This window comes from Furipterus horrens, unplaced genomic scaffold, assembly GCF_987537825.1.
Source record: "Furipterus horrens unplaced genomic scaffold, mFurHor1.1.pri manual_scaffold_1, whole genome shotgun sequence".
In the NCBI taxonomy this organism is placed as follows: domain Eukaryota; kingdom Metazoa; phylum Chordata; class Mammalia; order Chiroptera; family Furipteridae; genus Furipterus; species Furipterus horrens.
In genome coordinates this window covers 164,119,990-164,143,463 of record NW_028327171.1, presented here as the reverse complement: position 1 = coordinate 164,143,463, position 23,474 = coordinate 164,119,990, and the positions used below count along the sequence as shown (strand labels likewise).

The following is a 23,474-nucleotide window of genomic DNA, read 5'->3' as shown; positions in this document are numbered from 1 at the left end:
TACTTCCTTCACTAGGCTACGTGCAGCATCAAGCAGCAGAGGTGGGGGAAGGCGGCCAAGAAGCAAGGTGGCTGCCAGACTTATTGGGACCTGCCTGAAATCAGAAAACTCACCTAAGGAAGATGCTGTATCTGTGTAAAAACCCAGCTGGTAATGGCTTCTTACCTGATAGGGGTAGTTATACCAACAGTGTCTTGTATTCCACAACCAGGGTGTCTGAAAAAAAGGACAAAGAAACATTTTATGTTTTGGGAAAGAAGCTGGATAAGATATGTTTATAACAAGTTCTTCCCCCCAACCCCCGATATTTGGGTTCAGTAATCTACCTTGGTAAGAACCGAAGGACTTAGGAATAAGATATTAAACCAATTAGTATCCCATCATATATTTTCGCTGGGTAATCTACACTCAACTGGTAGTATTTCAGGCTACTTCTGGGGGTGGAGTCCTAGCTGGTGTTTTAATATTTTGCTGCTCACACAGACATATTCCTGCTATGTAATGAGCCTCAAGAGCAGGGCCCTCTAGGGGTCTCATCTAGACCAGATACAAATCATCAATCTAACTGTTGTCAATAAACAATGCTGACAGTTAGTGCAGAACTACCCTACAACTCCTCCAACCCAATGTTTATAAGGCAACACTACTAATCAGTTGTTTCATGCCTTAAGCAGGGTCAGTAACAGGCAGGTATACTACTTGCTTCAGTAGGACACCTCAGACCAATTCCAGGGCTAAGTGAATAAACCTTCAGGGCACACTCCACTCCCTGGCTCACGGTCAAGGTCTTTTAAAGACAAAACAATCATTCTTAATTTGACAGCAATCACTTACTACAACAGTGGATAATCAGAACATCGAAGTGCACACACAGATTTAAAACATTCGTAAAGAACAGGGAGGAACTGATAAAGACTTAGACTACTGAATAATCTAATAATACCAACACAAACTTTCCCATATTTTTGTATTTTTAATTATTTTGCATATCTACTCTACAGCTATCAGCACTTTGAGGTATACATCTATATACCTTTGATATACATCTGTATATTTCTTATTATTAAGGAACATGATCACTAATCCAATCCATATGTGTTTATACATCTCAAAATAATAATAACGTCACTGAAAGATTAGTGTCAGATATATTTGTACTGACCTAACCTCATTATTTTGTCCCAGACCCTACAAAATCAAGGCTGCTGCCCTCTGCAGTGTGTTAATGCAATTGTCTCCCTGAAAGCAATATACACACTCTTTCAGGCTATACCAGTGAGGATGAGGATGTGAAAGAGAAAGGTGCTATTTATAAATCTGACAAATCCAGGGACTGAAATTAACCTCATAGGGTGACCCGATCAGAAATTCCAAACTGGGTGGTCATGATGAGTAGTCATGCTGTAGGCCTATAAAAGGTGTACCTTTGCCTTAAGCAAGCCCTGTCCAATGTTTTTCATCTGAGCAAACACACCTTTGAAATCCAGAGGTAATCCTCTTTTTCAGAGCCCTCAGAGGTGTTGCCACCCTCAAGGGTGCAAAATTCTCCTGTAATCCAATCATACAGATTTCCCTGCCTTGCCTTCTCCTACCTTCATGTAATCTTCCTTACATTCCTTTCCTAATTCCAAACGTGTAAGAACTGTAAAACTGTCCCTCTCCAGAGCATTTGAGATCTTACTTCCTGGTACAACATCAATTCAGCTCCAATAAACACTTATAAAAATTCTCTACATGTTTGGATGTTCTTACATCAAATATGGTAATGATGATATTACCTAATAAAATTTGAGTCCTATGTTCATATACTTTTTAAGGGTTTTCTTCACGATCTGTTATTTATTTAACTAGTTAAAAAGCTTATCTTTAGACTGTCACACACACTTTTAAAGGATTTCACATATGAATTTACTTTATCTTTACAGTAGCTAAGAGTATTTGCCTCATCCTATAGATAGGTAAATCGAGGTCCTGAGTCCATAAGTAACTGCCCAGGTTAAATAGCTAGGCAGTGCCAGAGCTGGAAATCAAACTCAGACTGTCTGGTGTCAAACCTTGCCTCTGAGTCAGCTAAAAATTGGACTAGGCTTCTCTGTTCAGGGACCCAGATTGAAATAAAAGCCATTCCATGCCCTAAACTTAAAACTATTCAGGGATCTTTATATTCCTCTCTCAAGTAGGTACTACTAATTCTCCCTCTTTTTTCCTAGTTTCACTATTTGCTACCTTTTCAATTCTGTACATATCATGTAATCTCACTGCATTTAAAATGCTGGCTGCCTGAGTTATATGTCTGTCTCCTCCATTTCTCTTATCCATAACATTGACCTATCTCACAGGGTGATTGTGAGAATCAAATTAGATAGCATGTCTAAAAATACTTTGGAGGCTTCAGAAGTTTAATATGTTATTGTCTTCAAATATCCATTGAAGAAGACATAAAAAATAAAAATAAAAATTTAAATTCTCATCACTATTAACATTTTAATGTACAGCCCATTTTTGGTCTTTTTTTCTATGTAACATAGATATAAATTTATAATTTACTTTTAAGTTCACAAGAATTAGGAAAGATCACCAAGAGCAAAAAATTAAAGACAAAGGCTAAGATCATCCACACTCTCATACTCTCAATTACTATGTATGGATGCAAAAGTCAGAAAGTGAAGAATGTTGATAGAAAAAAAAATTAATTCATTTAAAATATGGTGTTGGAGGAGAGCTCTACAAATACCCCGAACTGCCAGAAAGATGAACAAGCTGGTCTTAGAACAAATTAATCCTGAAACATTGCTGGAGACAAAAACGACAAAACTGAAGCCTTCCTACTTTGGGTACATCATGAGAAGGCAAGGTTCTTAGGAAAGGATAACAATGCGGGGAAAAATGGAAGGCAGCAGGAAAAGCGGAAGAGCAAATATGAGCTGGATTGACTCCATTAAAGAAGCCTCAGGCGTGAGTCCACGGGATGGGAGCAGGGCTGCTGAGGGCAGGACACTGCCGACACCACTCATTCAGAGTCCAGTCAATGGCACATACACACATATGCACAACTTTTAAATTTGGGCACAGCACACCAAAATCTATTTTAAAGTACAGTATGAATATTAGTTATTGCCTTTCTCTCTGATCAAGGTGTTTATTATCTCCACAATTAGTTGACAGTCCCAGAGGAAAAGGTATGTCATATGCATGTGTTTATCTCCCCAGCATCTGTGCTCAAGTTAAGAGTTCAGCATTCATTGACTGAATGCTAAAGGAAAGGACTACAGAATTAAATGCAAGCCCTGTAACAAACCTTGTCATATTTTTCTGAATTTATCAGTCCCAAGCCCATAGGGCATGCATGTGCTAGCCTCTGATGATGCCGCGGGCATCCCTTCTACTGCAGTCACCTCCTCCAGTCACAGTCAGGAGACGAAAGGTGTGACTCCCAGTGATCCAGGAAAATCCATCATTTACAGCTTCCCTTCACCTGTAAGTTTCTTGGCTCATTGGTTTTCTTCTAACATCCAGGCTTTCCCCTGTGTGCATGATATATACATCACCTGGACGTGCTTCTACTACGTGCCAATACCTGACTGACCTGCAGAAATAGTGGATAAGTCTTTGTCTCTCAGTGGGGCCCCACCCACCAGAAGCAGGAGCAAAGGATATTGTGAATTTGATGGAGCTACTAGGGCTGTAGCTCAACCTACAAGGTTGTTCCCTAAACATTTTAAAAAGTTATTTCACATACAATGCACATTTTCATATACCTCTCACTTTGATAACACTAGAAATTAATATCACCTTCTATATGCAATACTACATGTTTCTAGGATCTCATTGCTACACACCCTGCCAAACTTTTTCAGACAAGTAGAACAAATACTATCTTTCCTAATATATACAGGAGAAAACAAGTCCACGAGAAGGTGAGTCTAATAATTTTTACTAGCTCAACAGTGGTGTATGAATCTTGATTGGTTGCTTATAATTTAATGCATTAGGTATAACTTCTTTAATCTGAATCAATATCATGCAAGTATCATTTTAAAATCAATATTTCTAGTTATCTTTTTTAGATTTGCATATTCATATCAAAACCTGTATATTCATCACACAAATTAAAGGATAGTAACAGCTAAGAATGAAGAAAGCTGAAACATTAGATATCAAAACAAACAAACAAAGGTGATGAAAAAATACTCCGAAAAACCTGGGTTTAAAAGAATGGGCCTAGCAACTTCCTATATAGTAAAATAAAGCTCCACACCTAGGATAGTGCATGGCAACGAAGCCCACTTCTTGGAAATAGACATGTTTTTTCCCCATGGCATTATAATGTCAAGGCATGTTATCAAGGTTGAAAAATCTAAAAACCCAAAGATTTTCAAATCTTATCATTCTAATATCTTAGGATTTACTATATTCTCCCTTGTACTTAAATTAGGCTATGAAGCACTTATAATTTTTAATGTATTTTATACATGTTATTTCATTTAATTCTCACAACGTTGTAAGTGCTCAAGCTAATATAGACAGCAGATACCATAAATGATAACGAACATGCTGGCATCGATCTTCTCAAAATAAGAAAATGCAGGTCTGATTCAGTAGGTCTGGCTTGGGACTAAGATTCTACATGTGTAACAAGCTTCCAGGCTATGCTGATGCTGGTGGACCTTGGACCATACTTTGAGAAATGAGGTGCCAGGGAAAAGTAAGAAGGTAAGCTCATGTTCTTGGTATTTACCGATATAAGGCATGTAACTAGGCACTTGTTACAATATTTCATAATCCTGTACTAAGTGAATAAATAATGAACTATTTCAAATCATTACAACAACCATTTGAAGCAGAAATTGCTAGTAAAACAATATTGAGCTAGAGACGAAGCTTCTGAACCAACCTTCCTATTTGATATAACCACCCCTTTAAGCTCTAGAGGGAGACATGTGAACAGCATTTGTATGCTCCACTTTGGGATGGTGCTCCTAAAAGTTAATGCGAGTGAGTACTTCTTACCATTCTCATCAGAGGGAGATAAAGAGAACTTTGACCTGAGATGGAAATTTCTATAGAGGTTGCCTGATCTGGCTTATCTCTGGATTCTTTGTATGCGATAGATATATTCCTATCATTTCTCTCATATTTAAGTTATTACATTGTCTATGAGGTATGTCCGGAAAAAGTCCAACCACTGTTAATATAATGAGAATGGTTTGCCAAACATCAATGTAACCTGGTAGCCAAGGAGAGTGGACTGGAATGCGCATGCCTGAACAATGATGACTTCACACTGTACTAGTCAGTAGGGGCAGTAGACATGGTTGAGTGAGCACGTGTACTGTGTGGCCATTGGATTTAAAATTACTGAGAGAGTAGAGCAATGAATCTGCATCAAATTTTGCATTAAGCTTGAACATTCCTCCACAGAAACTATTCAGGTGACTCAGCCCTTCTATAGCCCAGATTTGGCACCCTGTGACTGCTGGCTTTTCCCAAAACTAAAACCACCTTTGAAAGGGAGGAGATTTCAGACTGTCAATGAGATTCAGGAAGACAGCTGATGGCAACTGGCTGATGGCAACTGGGAGAATTGTATGAGGTCCCAAGGTACCCACTTTGAAGGGGACTGAGGCGTATTGTCCTGTGTATAATGTTTTTTGTATCTTCTTTAATAAGTGCCTCTATTTTTCATATTACATGGCTGGATACCTGGACAGACCTCATATATAGTAGCATAGTCTGTATTCTCACTAAAATATGCATCAAGGTAATTATCATTAATTATTTTATAGACTAATAAGCAATCTCAAAGACGTACCAAAATTAATTGAAGACTCCTCAGCTGGTAAGCAGAAAAGCTAGAATTGAAACCTAGGCCAGCCTGATTCTTCCACTGTACCTTCCCCGAGGTATTCCAGGGTATTCAAAGAATGAGTAATGAAGGAAAAACATCATGGGCATTTGTAAATGATTACCAAAAATTAGTTATCAGATTAAAAAAATAGAATTTTAGGATTAGAAAAGACCTCCAAATTTTGTTCAGTCTATGAAAGAAAGAACATGCCCACATGGATAACCACTGTCAAAGAGCTCCATGGTTATCAACCACTGACAAGATCCCTTAGGCTTACTTCCTGCTTTTTTTTCTTGGTCAACAGAAATTATATCAATATTCTTTGTTTTGTTTTGTTCTGGCATCTGCTATGAACTAAATTGTGCTCCCCCACCTCTTGGCCTAAATTCATATGCTGAAGTCCTAAATACCCAATGTGACTGTATTTGGAAATACGGCCTATAGAAGGTAATTAAGGTTAAATGACATTTTAAGGGTGGGGCCCTAACCTGATGGGACTGGTGGCCCTATGAGAAGAGGAAGTGAGAGATTTCTCTCTATCCTCACATGCTCAGAGGAAAGGCCATGTGAAGGCTGCAATGAGAAGGTGACATGTCAGGAAGACAGGCAGGCCAGGGAGAGTGCTCCTACCAGAAACTAAATGAATCCTGCAGGACTTGATCTGGAATTTCTAACTCCCAGAACCATGAAAACAAATTTCTGTTGTTTAAACCACCCAGTCTATGGTATTTTGTTATGGCAGCCTGAGCTGAATCATACGGCATCATAATACAATGCTTAATAGTCATTAAACTACACATCAACTAATTTCAATTTTAAAAGGCTTATAAAGTATCTGAGCAAGACTAAGACACACCATACCATAGCAGATTAGAAATGACTTCTAACACTCTTCACCCAATCACAATGTATAATGGGATTTTTCATTATATCATGTGCCTCTGCTCCCAGATACATCACTTGGGACACAACTTGGCAACAGAGTTTCCGTCAGTAATACAGTGGCCCATGGAAGGCTTCGGTGGCTCTGCTTACCCTGAGCTCACCCATGTCCAGCAGCAGCATGGAGGTCAGATGAGCTGCTGGTGGGCACCCTGCTGCCTTCATTTGCATTTTGACCATAAGCATAAGACTTGAGTGCTCTTTAACCTATGATTTTTTTTTTTAAGGCGAAAACTAGAGGAGCCTTTTTAAGTGTCAGTAAATCTGCTCTTTTATTGGGTTTCTTCATTTATCAGGTGTTCTGTAGAGGTTTTATAGTGAATAGAACTAACAAAAATGGATCATGTCTAATCCTTTCACATTACCATCTGGAGTTAGATAGGTTTGTCTTAATTTTTTTTTTAAAGTTCCATTTGACATACTTCTTAAAAATAGGAGTCTTAAGAATCTACCTTTCAGTTTCCATACCACCTATCACAATAAAAAATCAAGGCGACTGCGTCGATTAAACGAGGTACAGCAAGCAGGTGGAGTACATAACGCACTTTGCCTGGTACACAGTCATGTGTTCAACTAATGTGTTTTTAATAAAAAGTTCATAGCACTGGAAAAAAATCAAGGTGGCTTTGTCCAAGCACAGAATATGTGACCCTAAGAGTGAACCCCTAACATAAACTATGGACTTGAGAGATAATGATGTATCAATGTGGATTCATCAGGTGTAACAAATGTACCAGTCTGGTGGGGGATGCAATGAGGAGGCTATGCATGTGGGGGTGGGGGGTGGGAATAGATGGAAAATTTCTGTACTTTCCCCTCCATTTCTGTGAATGTAAAACTGCCTAAAAAGAAAATCTTTTTAAAAAAATCAAGGTAACTGGGCTATTTTAGTTCACGGACACTTAAGCTAAAGGAATAGTAGCACTTGAGGTGAAAGACCAGAGAAAAGGTTGCTCAGTTAACCAGGCAAGTGCTAAATGATTAAATACAAATAGAAATACATATGCACATATATGTGCTTTCTTTCAAGAATCAGTAAAAGCCTATAGCTGAATGACAATAGTTTCTTTGAATTAATAATTATTCTGATTTAACAAAAGTACATGAATTATATAGAATATTAAAGACATTTTGTTGCCTCATCGAAGATCTGAAAGGTATGTGGGTCTTTTCCCAAAATCAGAATCTTAGAGGCAAGATTTCATTTTTTGCTCTTTCCATCCAAACTCCTACTACATAGCTTTCACAAAGCCCAGCTGAGATGTAACAGCCAAGGAATATGATCTAAGAGACATGCTGGCATCTTCATAATTTATGTATGAAATATACAGAGCCTTGGATTATGCTTTAAAATGCTAGAAAGCTAGCTCCCTGAACTACTCTGAAACTAGTTTCACTGAAAACATTTTAACTGAGTTATTCATAAACCTTTCACCTTTGGATTATATTGAGGATTTATTGCAAAAAATAAACATGAGAAAAATGCTTTCATGTCTGCAGTGGGTTTATACTGGGAAGATTACCATTAAGTTACCCAAAGTCAAATGGGTAAGATCCACATGATATTTTTCCTTTTAAATTTAGTCCAAGGGGAAAAAGTACTTCCCTTCTCTGAATGCTTAGTATGCTTCCTCTTACCAAGTGAGAATTATGTTACCCCATTTTTACCATGGTTTTGGGAAGCTGAAATCTAATTCTAAAGTTCAGCCATAGCAACTATGATTGCCTTTCAACATCGTTGCTTATTTTTCCTTTTATGTGTAACTTTTGTGTTAATATCTATATTAATAATGTTATTACATAAACATTACCGATTCCTTTTTGAAACATTCACCTGTATGGTTTAAATAAATTAAAATAAATCAAATTCATTCAAAATGATAACACACATTTTTAATACACATTGTAAAGTAAATCAGAATGAAAAGAAATATTTCATGCTTCATGAGTTTAAAAATTGATAAATAAATTGTGTTTGGGCTGAAAAGAACTAAGCCTGAAGATGCTACTGGTCAGTAGGGAGCTGTCTAGAGTGCTCCCTGGAATTCAAGAGTACCCTTTTCCTCTTTCCTGGGTCAGCAGAAATGTGCCTGTAAATCTACCGAGCAGACTGGTGACTCCCTAGAGGCCCCTGGCATCTGCTTGAGCTTTGAAAGCTCTTGTGATGTGCAAATATAATTTGGACTTGACCCCGTGGCATTATATAAAGATAGCAGCCTTTCATATTGATCAGGCTTTTACAAAGTTGCCGGTCCCCTAGACCTGGTCAAGCATGTGCCTTCAGCATATTCAGCAATCCATTTAGAAAGCAATTTGCCAAGCTGCCAAGCATACATAAATAGAAGGAGTTCCTTGGAGATGGGCCCTGAAGTCACAGGGTCTCTATGAGTGTTTAATCATGGAAACAAAGAGAAGAGAAATGTGAGTGGCATTTCCATGCCTTCTAACACCTTTCAGCCAGTAATTCTCAGCGTTTTCTGCCTCTGCTTGGCTGAGCGCCTCCACACACGCTCCCCTAACAGAAGATACGGCAATGATTCTCAAGGGCCTATGAGTAACAGGGAGCTTAAAAAGTCATCTCTCCCACTGATTCGGATGTGGTCTCTCCTCACCCAATGCGAGTCACTGCAAAGCAGAATGGACTGATCAATTAATTCCATGTTTAGAACAGTAATTAGGGATAAAGGAACCAGATGAAGGAGAGAGATGACAAGAAAAAGAGGTGGAAAGGCCTAGAAAGAGGGCAAAACGGTGAGAATGTCAACACAGGAAGAGACGTGTAGAGAAAGAGAGAGGCCAATGTAAAATCTTGGAATTAAGTCAATGAATGTGGTGATTAAACAGCACAAAATTAGCCAAAAGGTAATTTAAAGAAATTATTTATAATGTATTACAAAGGATTACTATTTCCAATATGTAAAGAGCCCACAAAAATGTATTAAAATATCAAAATATCCAAAGAGAAAAATGGGGATAAGATACAAATAAGAAACAAAATAAAGAAAAATATATATGACCAAAAACATGAAAAAAAAAAATCACAGTTTTTTTTTTTTTTTACCCACATCTGGAAACTATTTAAAGAGTTTAGTACACATAGGTCAGCAGTGTATAGAACTCTAAATTTAAATAACACTCTACAAATTTAAATAGCCTTTCTAAAGAGTAGTTTGGTCTTTTAAATCTTCATATTCTTTGACTCAATATTTCTTGTAAAAAAAAAAAAAAACAACCTAATTAGACCTAAATGTAAAGGCATTTGTGCATGGATTTACACTATAATTCTTTTCAAGTAATAAAAATACAAATAAGTCTAAGTGCTCATTAATGTGAGTTTGGCATGTGCTTAGATGCGATTCTGTGAGAGCAGATCCTGAGATGAGGGTATGGATGCCGGTTGGTTATGTGAGAGGGGATCCCAGAAAACAGAACAGAGAAAGGCACAAAGGGAGATAGATGAGGGAGACAGTCCATTACAGTTTTGGGACTGAGCTGATCACTGCTGCAGGCATCTCAGTTCCACTGGGGACCTCTGTAGAACTATGTAGCATGTATTTCATAACGATCCCAACACAGGAATGGGGCTGCGGAGAGGCTGGGTACTTATCCACCTATCTCGTCCCCTACTGAGTGAGGTTTCAGTATTGACTGCTCCATATTTCTAGGTTGTACCTTCCTGTGTTTAGGTGACCTTGGTGGCTTTGGGGAAAGCAGAGCAGAGATAGAGCACACCTTTCATCTGAGGTGGAACACTGGCAAAGTTGCATGGAACTGTCCACCATATCAGATGGGCTGAGGAGATGCAACAGGCATATTCACATTTTAGGTTAAAATCAGATTACATGCAAAATAAATAAATAGTGTACTTTATGTTTAAGTAGACTTGTATTTACACACACACACACACACACCAAGTGCATGCACAAAAACATGCCTCGCAATATATTTACCAAGTGTTACTTAGTGATTATCTCTGAATAACGATTATCTCAAGTGATTTTTATTTTTTTTCTTAAATGTTTATATATCACTATTAAATTAAACAAGTCATTGTAACTACATTTCTCTACAATAAACAGGTCTTATTTAAATCATAAAACTCTGAAGTTCATGTACTTTTAACAAATCTCATTAAAAAACACATTTACTCTCTATTTACAAACAACATTAATAGTATTAATAATACATTGCCATCCTCAAATTATTCAATAACTCTAATTAACTTTAAACTAAAAGCTAGTATATGAAATAACTGCCTTCAGAGTAGTTACATGTTGACAGTGATATTTCAAGTGTAAACAAGTCATTAATAATTTAATTCTAAATTCTCAATTAAGAGAAAGTAGCATGGGGAAATAAGAAAATGAGCAAATAACATAGAATAAACCTTGCATTCATCACAGCAATACCTCTTCCTTACCACTTTTAAGCCAAGTTGCCTAGGCCCTATTATCTTTGTGCTAATATTATTGCACCCTCTTCACTCACTCACTCTTTCAAGTATTTATTGAGTGACTACCATGAATCAGGAACTTTGCTAGGCATGAAGATGCACTAGGAAAGTTCTCCATTCTTGGAGAACTTACCATGTCCTGGTAATCCAAACAATTATATGATATACCAAGGGTATGTTTAAAAGCAGTGGGCACTTTAGGTTTTATTTTTCTTATGTATGAAATTTGACTTGCTTTTTACTGTTATCTTGCCCTCATGTCTGTGTATTATAATCTGAAAACCTACAATAGGCTCTATTATGTGAATCATGAATGCAAACATATTAAGTATGAACAGTTTTATGTTTCCAAACTCCTAATCATTAATCTTCTATCTCATGTGTCCATATATGGCCATGGAAGATGCATATTTTACATGACCGAATATGTTTTAAAAAACTGTATTGTGCTATTTATTATTTGAGAATGCTGCAGGAAAATACAAAAATCAGACACTTGCAAAGCAGCGAAATATCTGTAATGTTCAATTATAATAATAGAGAGCACCACTTTCATGAAAGGCAGAAGAATCTAGAAATAGAGAAATAGAAGTTCCTTAAATTCCCAATCCCTTAATCACTGAAAGAACAAAAGATAGGAAAGAAGAAATCGAAAAGGACACAAGAACCCATGGTTGGGCCTCAGTCTGCCACTAACCAGCTGGGTGACGTGGCTAAGTCACTGGTTGCTTATATGTGAAATTAGGGGTTGGACTGCACAATTTCTTTGATCAATCCAAGCCCTAAATTTCACCACCTTCTTTGCCACCTTTTTTCCTCCCAAAAGACAAAGCCTAGTTGTCCAGGCTTTGATCATATTACAGACTCTGACACCCCACAAATGGAAACCCAACATCAGAGGGAGACACCCCTTTTTCATCTTTTTGAAAGGATTCCAGTTATCCACAGCAACTTAGATTTTTTCGAATCACTGAAAAAATTAAGTGACTCTTATCCAATCCAATTAGAGCATTATTAGGAATCAGTATAATGAAAGGCTAATTTTGCCCAATTTTATGTTTGAGTAAAAGTCACAAAGTGAGTAATTGCTTTCCAATGTGTCTTCTATCTGTGAGGTTCAAGTTTTATATTATGTTTGGTATTAAATATTAAATGTTTCTAAATTAAACACTAATGAAAATTTGATGATATTTTACTTCAGGAAAATAATTACCCTTTTTCCCCTTACGGCTACTTCCATATATTAAAATTCAGAAGGGAAGGCACTAGTCAATTTAGCATTACTCAATACTAATAGGACAAATGATCAAACTGTACCCTTTAAATGAATGGTACACCCTCATATATTATTTATCTTCTAATTAGGATAGAGAATTATCCTCTGAGTCGCTGAGTTAATTACAAAAAAGGGGTTGATCTTTATGCAGTTAAGTTTTGATCATCAGCTTTTGACTTTAACCAAGCCTGCCTTTGTGCCTTCCCAGCTTCTAATCTTCTAAAAATGTGTAATCATTTTTGGGGAGAGGAGGCTGCAAGATATAAGTAGGATAGATTAAAGCAACTGAGTTATATCAAGGGGCTGGCTGCACCAGCAACACAGAAGTAGTTCTGAAGATAAGATAAACCCCCCCTCTACATGAAGAAAGAGAGTTCTTAAAACCAATGACACAGAAAAACTGGGCGATTAATGAAATTGGCATGATATTAAAAACATAATCTAAATTTATCTATTTACCAAAGCAAAAACCACAGTACAATCAACCTTTCTATGAATGAGGTTCCTTTTTATCTTCTGTTATATTTTTGAAATGCTTCTTTGCTATGTTTACCTCAAAATCCAATGACTGTCTGAGTTCACTGATGTCCACAAATATTAACCCATCAATGTTTACTTTCTTGTAGTTTGGTTCATGCTCTCATGGGCTTGTACTTATTACTTGCCAAATACCTCATTCTCCAGGCACATATCCTATCAATTACAGAATGTGCCTATGCAAACAAGTGAAAAACAAGGTTATTTATTGGCAATGCTGAAAAGGCCATGAAATTGAAACAACCTGGAGCCATCAGTCTCCAGACTAAGGAATACAAATGATTTCATGACTTCTGTTTACAGTTCCAGGGGCCACAATTCAGAAAACATGCACAAGGCCATCGTTAAATGGGAAAGAGTCATGGAAAATGACATTTCACTTGCTCTAATATAAACAACATTAGGATTTGAACCGAGAAGACATGCTATTCTATTATCATTGGGCAGTATTATTGAGAAAATCCACATGGAGCTAAGGTGAATAGATGCATCATTGTGCTAAATGACAATGATATTTTTGTTCTTCAATTAGAGTTTCTAAGATACTCTAATTGAAGAGACTTTGCCACTATACATATATTTTCAACTCTATAGGGATATCTCAGTTTGGAATGGTTAAATGTTTCCAGTGACCAATTCTAGAAATACATGTTTTACAAGGTAAACTGAGTTAAGAATCCATCTGTTTCTTCTGATCCTAGAACATGCTACTAGAAAGAATTGTCCCATTTTCATACACCATTGGTTTCAAATAGAAATAATGTACATTCTTACCTAGCAGTATTGTAACGGAATTGTATTACAGTATATGTAGTCACTGTTCCAGTGAACAAAATGTAACCCGAGATCAAATTTGTAACTTCAAACTATTTTATAATGAGACTGACTGTGATTATATCCCTGGAAAAATTAAGAGAACACCCAAGGAGAAGAAAATTTACAGTTAGTTCAAACAGGAAGTAATCAAAAACTTCCTAAAATATAGGGAAAATTGGCATCATAGGGAAAATTGGCATCATAGTAAACTCCAATAGTAACCAGACAGAACTAGAGGGTCAGCTGAACTGTGGATTTCCTTAGTTTAAGATTATACTTATTTAAATAATACCAGTTAAACAAGTAGTGTAAAAGTAAACTGAGTGCTCGGACAATTAAGTGCCTAATATATTCTTCTTATTAATCATGCAATAAAATTCATTTATTCAGCACCTGCTCTGCAGCAGGCTGTATACTAGGTGCTAGGGATTTAGGAGTGAACAAAACAAACAGAAAAACACCACTCCCACAGAACTTATTTCTGGTAGAGGAGACTGCCAATAAACAAGGTAAACAAGCAAAAATAAACACTATGTTTTGTATAATGAAGGTTAAGGAGAGAAAATCGAGCAAGAGGGGTATGAAATGTCAGAGGGTGTGAAGGGGAGATGACATTACTAAAGAGGCCAAGGAAGATATTACTCAAGTGGCAATTTTTTTCAATAAAACCTGAAGGAAACCATCTGTCATTAGAAGTTTCACTTGTCTGTCTTGACTACATTACCTTCTGCCTTTATTTATGTGTAAATAAACAAAGAGGGGGAGAAGGCATGAATAAGGGTAGAAGAGCAGACATTTTGCTATTAACTGGCAATAACTTCACCTCTGCTTTCTAAATTTATCAGTTTGTGTGTCATTTTTTCCTTAGGTGTTGTCCTCACTAATGCCACTTATGACTTCCTGGAAAGAGGACTAAGATGAGGGCTAACAAGATCTAGGGGAACCTGACAAACTGGAAAATGAAAAGAAAAAAACAAAACATTGCAGATAAATTTGCTGTTTTTAATGCATGGAATCTGCTCCCTCATTTACATGGACATGTTGTAAAGTGAAAACAATCATGTGACTGTTTCAGTTGTCTTCTCTATGAAACGGCCATTGTATCAGGTTGTATGAAACTGAAGCTAAATAGAGGCAAGAATTTTAGAAGTAAAAAATCACAGAAATGGAAGTCATTGCTTCCCTTCCTTAGATTACCCCAGTCACAACATATTGTAATAACAGAAGACAACAAAGTGAGTAACACAGAACTGAGTTCACTGGAGACATCGTACTCATAGTATAATCAGGACTCTGGAGCTGTGTTTCTATGCTAAAGATACCATATGATGAATACTTAACTTCAATATGTTCGACCAGTATATCTAATCATTTTGATCTTCAAAAAATCTGCTGTTCTACGTTAAACCTCCTTCTCATATCAACACATATGTTGATCCAGACCTCTTCTGACAATTTTCAGGATAACAAGTCTCAGGATCATCCAGGAGGAGCACATGACTTCATGCAGTGACTCTTATTCCTGGGAAATATGTAAGGGGAATAATCTTTGTTCATCAAGTGCTGTCAATTCATAAGGACAATGATCAAAATCACTTTTATTTATTTATTTTTAAGATATTATTTATTTACTTTTTGAAAAAAGGGAAAGGAGGGAGAAAGAGAGGGAGAGAAACACCAATGTGTGAGGGATACATTGATCGGTTGCCTCTTTCACTCACCCAACTGGGGAACCTGGCCTGACACCCAGGCATGTGCCCTGACTGGGAATCGAACCAGCAACCTTTTGGTTCACAGGCCAGCACTCAATCCATTGAGCCACACCAGCCATGGCTGGATCACTTTTATTTTTTAACACATAGATTACTGAGACTGCCTCCAGACTTATTAAAAAAGAACCTTTGGGGGAAGGGGGTTAGTGCCCAGTTATGTATACTGTTTACAAGTTCCCCAGGTGTCTCTGACTGGCTGCAGGGTTGAGAATCACTACACGGAGGCAAGCAGCTGATACCTACAATACCTAGTGAATTAAGTGAGGAATTCTATGGAAAAGTAGTTTGTCACCATCTAATTTAGCTCTTCTGTATGTTTCTTTTCGTGAAGGATGGTGTGCAGGTTCTAATATCTGACACTTCACAAGCAGGGAAATAGAAAGCAATACTTGGAAAGTGATTTTACTGTTTATTTTAATAAAAATACTTCCCAGACATCAGCCACACAGCAGAAGAATATGATACGTGAAAGAGACACCCAATAGTACCAGTAATAAGAGGCTTATTTTGCCCCAAATAAAGAGAGTTTTATATATACTGAGTAGAGTCGCTTGCCCTCCTCCCCCAGTTGCCTATGACAACATCGCTCTCTCCTTTCGTCTTTAGTGATAGAACCTCAGTTTTAAGTGGAGTATGCAGTCTCCTGAAAACACAGAGAAGACATTTCTCAGCCTTCTTGCAGCCTAGGTAGGGTTTTGTATCTCAGTTCTGGACTATGAAGTGACAATGGTGTACAGGATGTTCCTAAAGGCTCCTTAATAAGAAATGACTCAGCTGGTAAGCAACTCTTTACCTGTTCACTTTTCCTTCTTTGGGGGAGTGTTTCATTGATGTGATGGCTGGAGTTCCAGCAGCCACTTTGTATCAGTAAGTCATCTTGAAGATGGAAGCTCTGCACTAGTGTTGTGGAGTAGAAAGATAGAATATCCCTGTATCCTTAATGACTTAATGAAGCCATCATTTCAGATTCCAACTGCCTCCCTTCAAACTTATTTACATGAGAAATAAACATATTTCTTATTTAAGCCATTATTATTATTATTATTATTATTTCTATATGCTCCAAACTTAGTCCTAATTCTTATAATAGAGGGGAACACCAAAGGACATATGAAGTCAGAGAGAGATATCAAATGTGATAGTACCCATCATATGAATCCCTAATACAATAATATTGTTTCCAATAGCCTTAAAAAGCATGTTGCATTTGCAAAACTCCAAGCTTATAAAAAGAGTTAGTAGAATTTCAGCTTCAGATGCTGAAGTGATAAAGCAAAATAATTTACCTTATCTTTGTAAAGTGAAAAATACTTAGTGTAGTTTAATGGTACTAAGTGTGATAAAAGATTTGAGCTGGAAGTGGAGATAAGAGTACCATGTCATAGAAAGAGGCAATGGCATATGCTGCCTTGTTGACCGCGTGGTAGGGGATAAAGAAGTGATCTCCCCAAGATCTATGGCTGGGTTAGCTGCTGCACGTGGCAATGTCCATCAACAAGATGGGGAACACCAGAGGAATGGGAGAGGGGTAGGGAAGATAATGAGTTTGGTTTTAACCTTGAAGAGCTTTGGAGATACCTGGGGGATACAAATGTAAAGTCCTGGAGAAAGTCAGAAAAAGTTTGGGAATCCAGGATTACTTGTTCTTCTGCTTTAACAAAACAAAACATTAGATGCTTCCATGCTGCTTACTCAACAAAGCCCAGGTTCCTTATGATTTCAAGGCACTTCAAACCTGGTTTCAACCTAACTTTTCAGATCTGTCTTTTAACCTCTCTGTCTCTTTGCTCACAAGGCCCACAAGGCCCAACCAAACACAAACACAAACCTTATACTCAAGTCACATGTGACTGTTTACAATTTCCCCTAAACAAGCTCATAGAAGCCCATGCATATTTCTTTCATAACATATCCACTGCAAATATAACATGCCTCCCACACTAGACAGAACTATTTGAGGGCTATATCTGTTTATCTTGGACATAGCACATCAAAACAGGTAAGTACTCCAATACTTATTTAATTAACAAAGGGTCACGCCCCAAGCCTCTGTATTTTTGCTTCTTCTGTTTTCCTTATCTGGAACACAGAAAGGAATCAATGATGACCCCGAGTTATCAGAGCTGGGTAAATAATACCATGGTGACTTTTATCTGCAGAAATCGGATCAGGAGAGGATAGACAATATTTGCCAAAATACCTAGCTGAAGTAGGAGAGTTTTACAAAGGAAAAGAGGTAACAAATACATTCAAGTCCCTGATACTTTTATTTCATGCAGCAAAATACATCAGGAGGGTGAAATCAATAGCTCACGTTTGGGAACAGAAGGCAGGAGTATGACAAGGAGGAAAGCCTTGGGATGCTCAAGAGGCAGGGCCAGGCTGCAGAAGGAAGAGCACCAAGCTCCCGGAACACAGCAGCCACTCCACCTACAGAACAGCCTGCTAGCAGAGCCATGATGTGCTGTACCACTTGTGCATCCTCAGCTGTGCTTCAGGCCTGGACAAAGTGCAGTTAGGTAAGTCCTGGGGTTTCCTTGCGTAAATGTTTTCCAAATGCCACTAGGAAAGTGTGGACAGTGCCATTCATTAAACACAGTAAATCCCAATCCAGAAATTGCTTAGCTTCTCCAGTTTGTAATAAAAAGAAAATAATGCCATGCCATAGCATAGAAAACAGTGGAGCCTTATCCCTGTCATATGTGAAAGTCTTGGCCAACTTTCTCTAACACACATTATTTTTTTGCTGAAAATTAACAAAGGCAATTGAATGTGTGTAAGCTGCCTTTGACTTGATGTGATATGGTACAATATTCACACAAGATGCATCACAGTAGTCGTGTGAAATACTAACAGCACGAGAACTGCGTCGAGCTTCGTGAAGCCATTTATTCACATTCTATGTATGTGTTTCGGGTCTTTTATATATACGGTGTCTAAATATGGTTTCAGGAGACTTTTCAGGAGAACAGAGTCGGAAAAAGGAAACTTACAGCATCTGCTTCTCAGTGTTGGTTCTCAAGGCGGACTCATTATAAAGACACAAAGCAAATATTATATCATCCAGCAATCACCCTCCTTGGTATTTATTCAAATAAATCAAAAACTTACGTTCACACAAAAACACAAATATTTAGCACAGCTTTATTTATAATTGACAAAATATGAAAAAAATCAAGATATCAATAGATGAATGGATAAATTGTGGTATCTTCATACAATGGAATGTTACACAGAGATCTTTAAAAATGAGCTACCAAGCCACAAGAAGATATGGGCGCAACCTTAAATTCATATTGCTAAGTGAAAGAAACCAATTTGAAAAGGCACATATTATATGTTTCCAACTATATGACATTCTGGCAAAGGCAAAACTATGGAGACAGTTAAAATCAGTGGTTGCTAGGAGTTAGGGGAGAGGGATGAATAGGCAGAGCACAGAGGATTTTTAGGGCAGTGTACCTAATATCTACAATATTATAGTCATGGATACATGTCACTATACATTTGTCAAACGCACAGAATGCACAATACCAAGGGTGAACCATATGTAAACTGTGGCTCAAAAAATATTCCACACTAATGCAAACTATTAGGAACAGGGGAAACTGGGGGAAAGGGGAGGGGAGGGGGCATAAGGGAACACTGTACTTTCTACTTAATTTTCTCTAACCTTAAAAACGTGCTGGAAAAATACAGTCTATTAATTTTTTAAAAGCGAGAATATTACCTTAAAACCTTCAAGTCATTTTATTAACTATTTCAGAACGGCACTTTGTCAACAGTTAGAGAAAGTAAGCGGCTTGAAAGATAATATAACTTCTTGACAAGTGACACAATCTCTGTATTTCACTTTAGTGAGAATTTATTGAGTGACCGCGGATGCAGGAATGGGGCACCCAGCAGTGAACACACACAGACACTGGGCTTTTATTCTACTATGTGGGACCAACAACAGAAGACTGCACCCACACAGGTGTCACTGCAGGCACACTACTGATCCCAACAGGGCAGGTACCTTGCATTTCAAACGGAAAGTGATATCTTACTCCCTCAGAGGGAGAAAAGAAGATTCCTCCCTGCCCAGCAACACCTCAGCCAATGGGAGGCTGCCATAACACAGCTAATGAAAAGTCACTACACTTCAAACTTCCAGTTTTCTCTAATGGACTCCTCCTCTACAACAGCCATCCCAAGTCCAAAAAAGAGCATTCTGCTCCTTTCTTTCTTGGGATTCGCACACGGTCCACCACTAGACTGCATGTCCTGAACTGTGATTCTTTGTGGTTCCCAAATGAATCAGTTTTGCTGGAGACATATCTGGGTATCTATCTGCTTAAGGTCAATAGTGTCAACATGTTTGGCAGGGGACTCCAAAGACTTTGTAACATGTTCCCTGTCCCGTGGGAGCCTGGGCTGGTGGGCCCCAGCTCTCGTAAGCAGTCTAGTCTCTTTCCAGGGTTCCTGCTAGTTCAGCTGCTCCCTTCAGACACTGCCTTTCACCACTGCTGTTCCTTCCTTTTACAACACCCTCTCCTCTCCCACTGTTTTATTTAATGGTACTAGCCAAAAGAAATCATTGTGTGAAATTCAGAAATCATCTAATCTAATATAAAAAATAAGAAAGGATATGAAATGTATCGGCTCCAAAATGATTTTTTAAAGTTAGTAAGAAAAATATTCTAATTAGCAAAAATAAGAGCAAAAGCTAAGTTTATAGGAATATGAGAAACTGTATAATTTTTTAAAAATAGAGATAACATTGAATGGTACACCAGGGCTCAAGGATCTCAGCTGAAAATAACTTACTGAGAACTCAGTTACCATAATAGCCTGTCCTGATGCTTTGCCAACTGTTTTATTACAGAACAGAATACTCTTAGTTAAAAGAAATAACAATATATCTGTAAGCCAATCAATTTACATACATTTTTTTGGTAAAAGTAGTCTAAAAACTACGCTTTGATCCTTAGCAATCTAATACAAAAAGATAGTCAGAAAAAAAGGAACGCAAATGCACTGCCCAGTGGGAAGCCTGCAGTATTAATGCTTCTGCATCTAGTTACTCTGTGTATTCGGCTCTCCACAGGGATTCTGGTTTGCAAAGATCCTGGTGATTCTTAGCTAAATACCCTGATAACTTTACATTGCCGGCCCTGAACATACGCAAAAAAGACAAAAGCTAATTCTAAATCAGAGGAGTGAAAACATCAGGATTGAATTTGCTCTCAATAACCCTCTGAACTACTAATGAATAACTGGAGGAAATATAAGCAGAAGATAAGAAATGTAAAGTGCCTTCCCAAAACCTTAAATGGCGGAAAAGGCTTTGTCAGAGATGAAAAATTGTGGACCACTTTGCTCCTTTCCACTCATTCCCTGTAACTTGTAAATTACAGTCTGTCTACAAATGGTACATTTGGTACTTGAACAATTATTTATAATTAATTGACATCATAATTCTCCAGATGATACTCTAGCAGGTAATCGCACGTGTTTAATTGAAATGATTTCTTAATCTTCATTTCATTTAAAAATATAATTAAGAACTTCAATGAAAGCAAATCCAAATAAGCATTTTCCTAGTGTGTTCATTGTTATGATACAATTATTGGAGTTAATTTGGTTTCTCCTCTTTTCTCTTCTTTTCTTGAGTTGTACCTGCATCTTCCCAGGACACAGGTATACCAAAATTGCATTGCTAAGAAGTAACCCAGATAGCCCTGACTGTATATGACCCTCAGCCCCCACCCCCACTGCAGATAGGAACCCTTCAGATTTATTGTCTGCAGTTACAATGCAACCTTATTTGTTCTGTTACATGAAAATCAGGAGACACTTCTAATGATCATGCCTCTATGTTTAAATGTCAAATTTCAAAGGACCTAAAGCATATACTCTAGGAGAGGGGGTCACTTTTGCAATTGCTCTAGGTCAAATATTTTCATCTCATAGTGCAACAAACTTACTTATTTTAAAAAAAGAGATAAATTTTTGTTTCAAAAGGATTCAGACTCAAGCTAAAGTAAAAAGAAAATAATAATAAAAGAAGACGATGTGACAGCAACAGACTGTGAAATCTTTAAAAAATGGATACCCAAAGGTAATGACAGTATTGCCATTGTTTTTTCTCACAGAGAAAATATGCTATTTAAAGATTTCCAATTCCCATGAACATATTTGAAAAGGCAGAGATAGTATAGTCAAAATACACAATGAACAAATTTTTTCTTACCATATGTTTGTTTTATATTTCTTACAGAGGTTGGGACATAGTCTAAAAGCATTTACACAAGTGTTTTTAGATTGTGTTCCAACCTCACACCACAGGGGAAAAACAAAAAAGCTTCGTTGTAACAAGTCATTACTAGTTATAGGTGAAAACATTACCAGGGACCTTATAAAAAAGAAATTCTTACAAAGTTAGGGAAAAATACTCATTAGATGATAATTACGCTGGCATGGTGTGGTGATGTAAAGTTAGAAGGTTCTCTCAAATCTCCTTTATTTGGGGTGAGTGGGGGGGGGCGGTTATGATAGGCTCTAGATTCTCTTTCTGTAGATGCCATAAAAGCAGAAACTATGACTTGATTGTAGTGTCCTCAGAACCCAACCCATGGCCCATATGTAGAGGCTGCTCAATTAGATGTGTTCTATGCTTTGCTGAGTGAATTTCCCAGCCAGCCATGTAAACATGCACAAATTTTTCATTTATATTCCCTAGTCAGTTAAGGACGTCTGCCCTTGTTGTTTTATTGATAACAGAAAGCATATGCTAATTCCAAGCAGACCATTTCTGCATTCTTATTCCATCTGAATTTCCTCCTCTATTAAATAGGGAAAAATCTGCATTCTTGACTTTGTGTCATAATGCAATACTCAGGCTCCATTTTGGTTCTTTTATAGAATGTTCTGTACGAAGACAATGGCATTCACTTCTTCATCTATATGTTCTCTTGTTTGGGTGATTGCCTTAATTGTATGTGTATTAAATGCTCACTCCGTGCTGGTCATTGTGTCAGTCACCAGGGACATTATAATCACCAAGCCACCATCCAGATTTGCAAAGAGTTCACAGTTCAGGTGATTTAAAAAAAACAGACATAAAATTGTAAGATAGTATTACAATGAAGATAAGGTACCTTGAGGAGGGTTAACACAGCATACCTTGGAGAGATGCAAAATGGTGAGTGGGAGGTAAGTATTAATCTCTCTTTTATTTATACATCGTATAATAATTTCTCTAGTTAAAATAGAAATTTTAAAAAATGTGATGAGCAATATATATTAGCATAATTTTATTATTTTAAATAATGCAGATATATGCTGTTTATGCATAAAATATCTCCCACATATTCGAGAAGCAATATAAAACCTAGGGGTGGGAATTGATGTGAAGGAGAGGGAAGGAGATTTTCATTTCTATGTTCTTCTGTACCATTTGAACTTTTTTCCATGTGCATATATAATGTGAATTTAAAAAATGACTTTGCCAACATGAAATGAGATAAAAAGAAAAGCAAAGGTGGGCTACGAATGCGATTGTTAGCTTTCTAGTGATCGACTCAAAAGGGGAAGTTGACAACAAATAAATCAGACTAATTTGCTCAGGAAGTTTACCGATTCTCATTATTAAAGACAGGAGAAATTTCCCCTGGGAGTCCTCACAAAAAAGATATTGGGCAGCACAGAACGTTCTCATATCATTCTCACAATTTGCACAATGACAGACTTCACACAACTTCTCATAATGACTCCCAGGAGCAGCTGATGGCAACACACCATATGTAAAGCATTCCTGAAGAGGGCACATTAATTATTGTAAAACTC

General features: G+C 37.3%; 1 protein-coding gene across 3 annotated transcripts in view; it reads right to left on the bottom strand.

Annotated features, from left to right (window-relative positions):
* Window positions 1–23,474, bottom strand: part of CERS6 (ceramide synthase 6) — a 288,817-nt gene that overhangs the window by 73,115 nt on the left and 192,228 nt on the right. For all 3 annotated transcript variants that reach the window (XM_090280493.1, XM_090280496.1, XM_090280500.1), the window contains exon 5: window positions 166–216. In XM_090280493.1, the coding sequence (XP_090136619.1) occupies window positions 166–216 (51 nt within the window). The remainder of the gene's footprint in view (window positions 1–165; window positions 217–23,474) is intronic.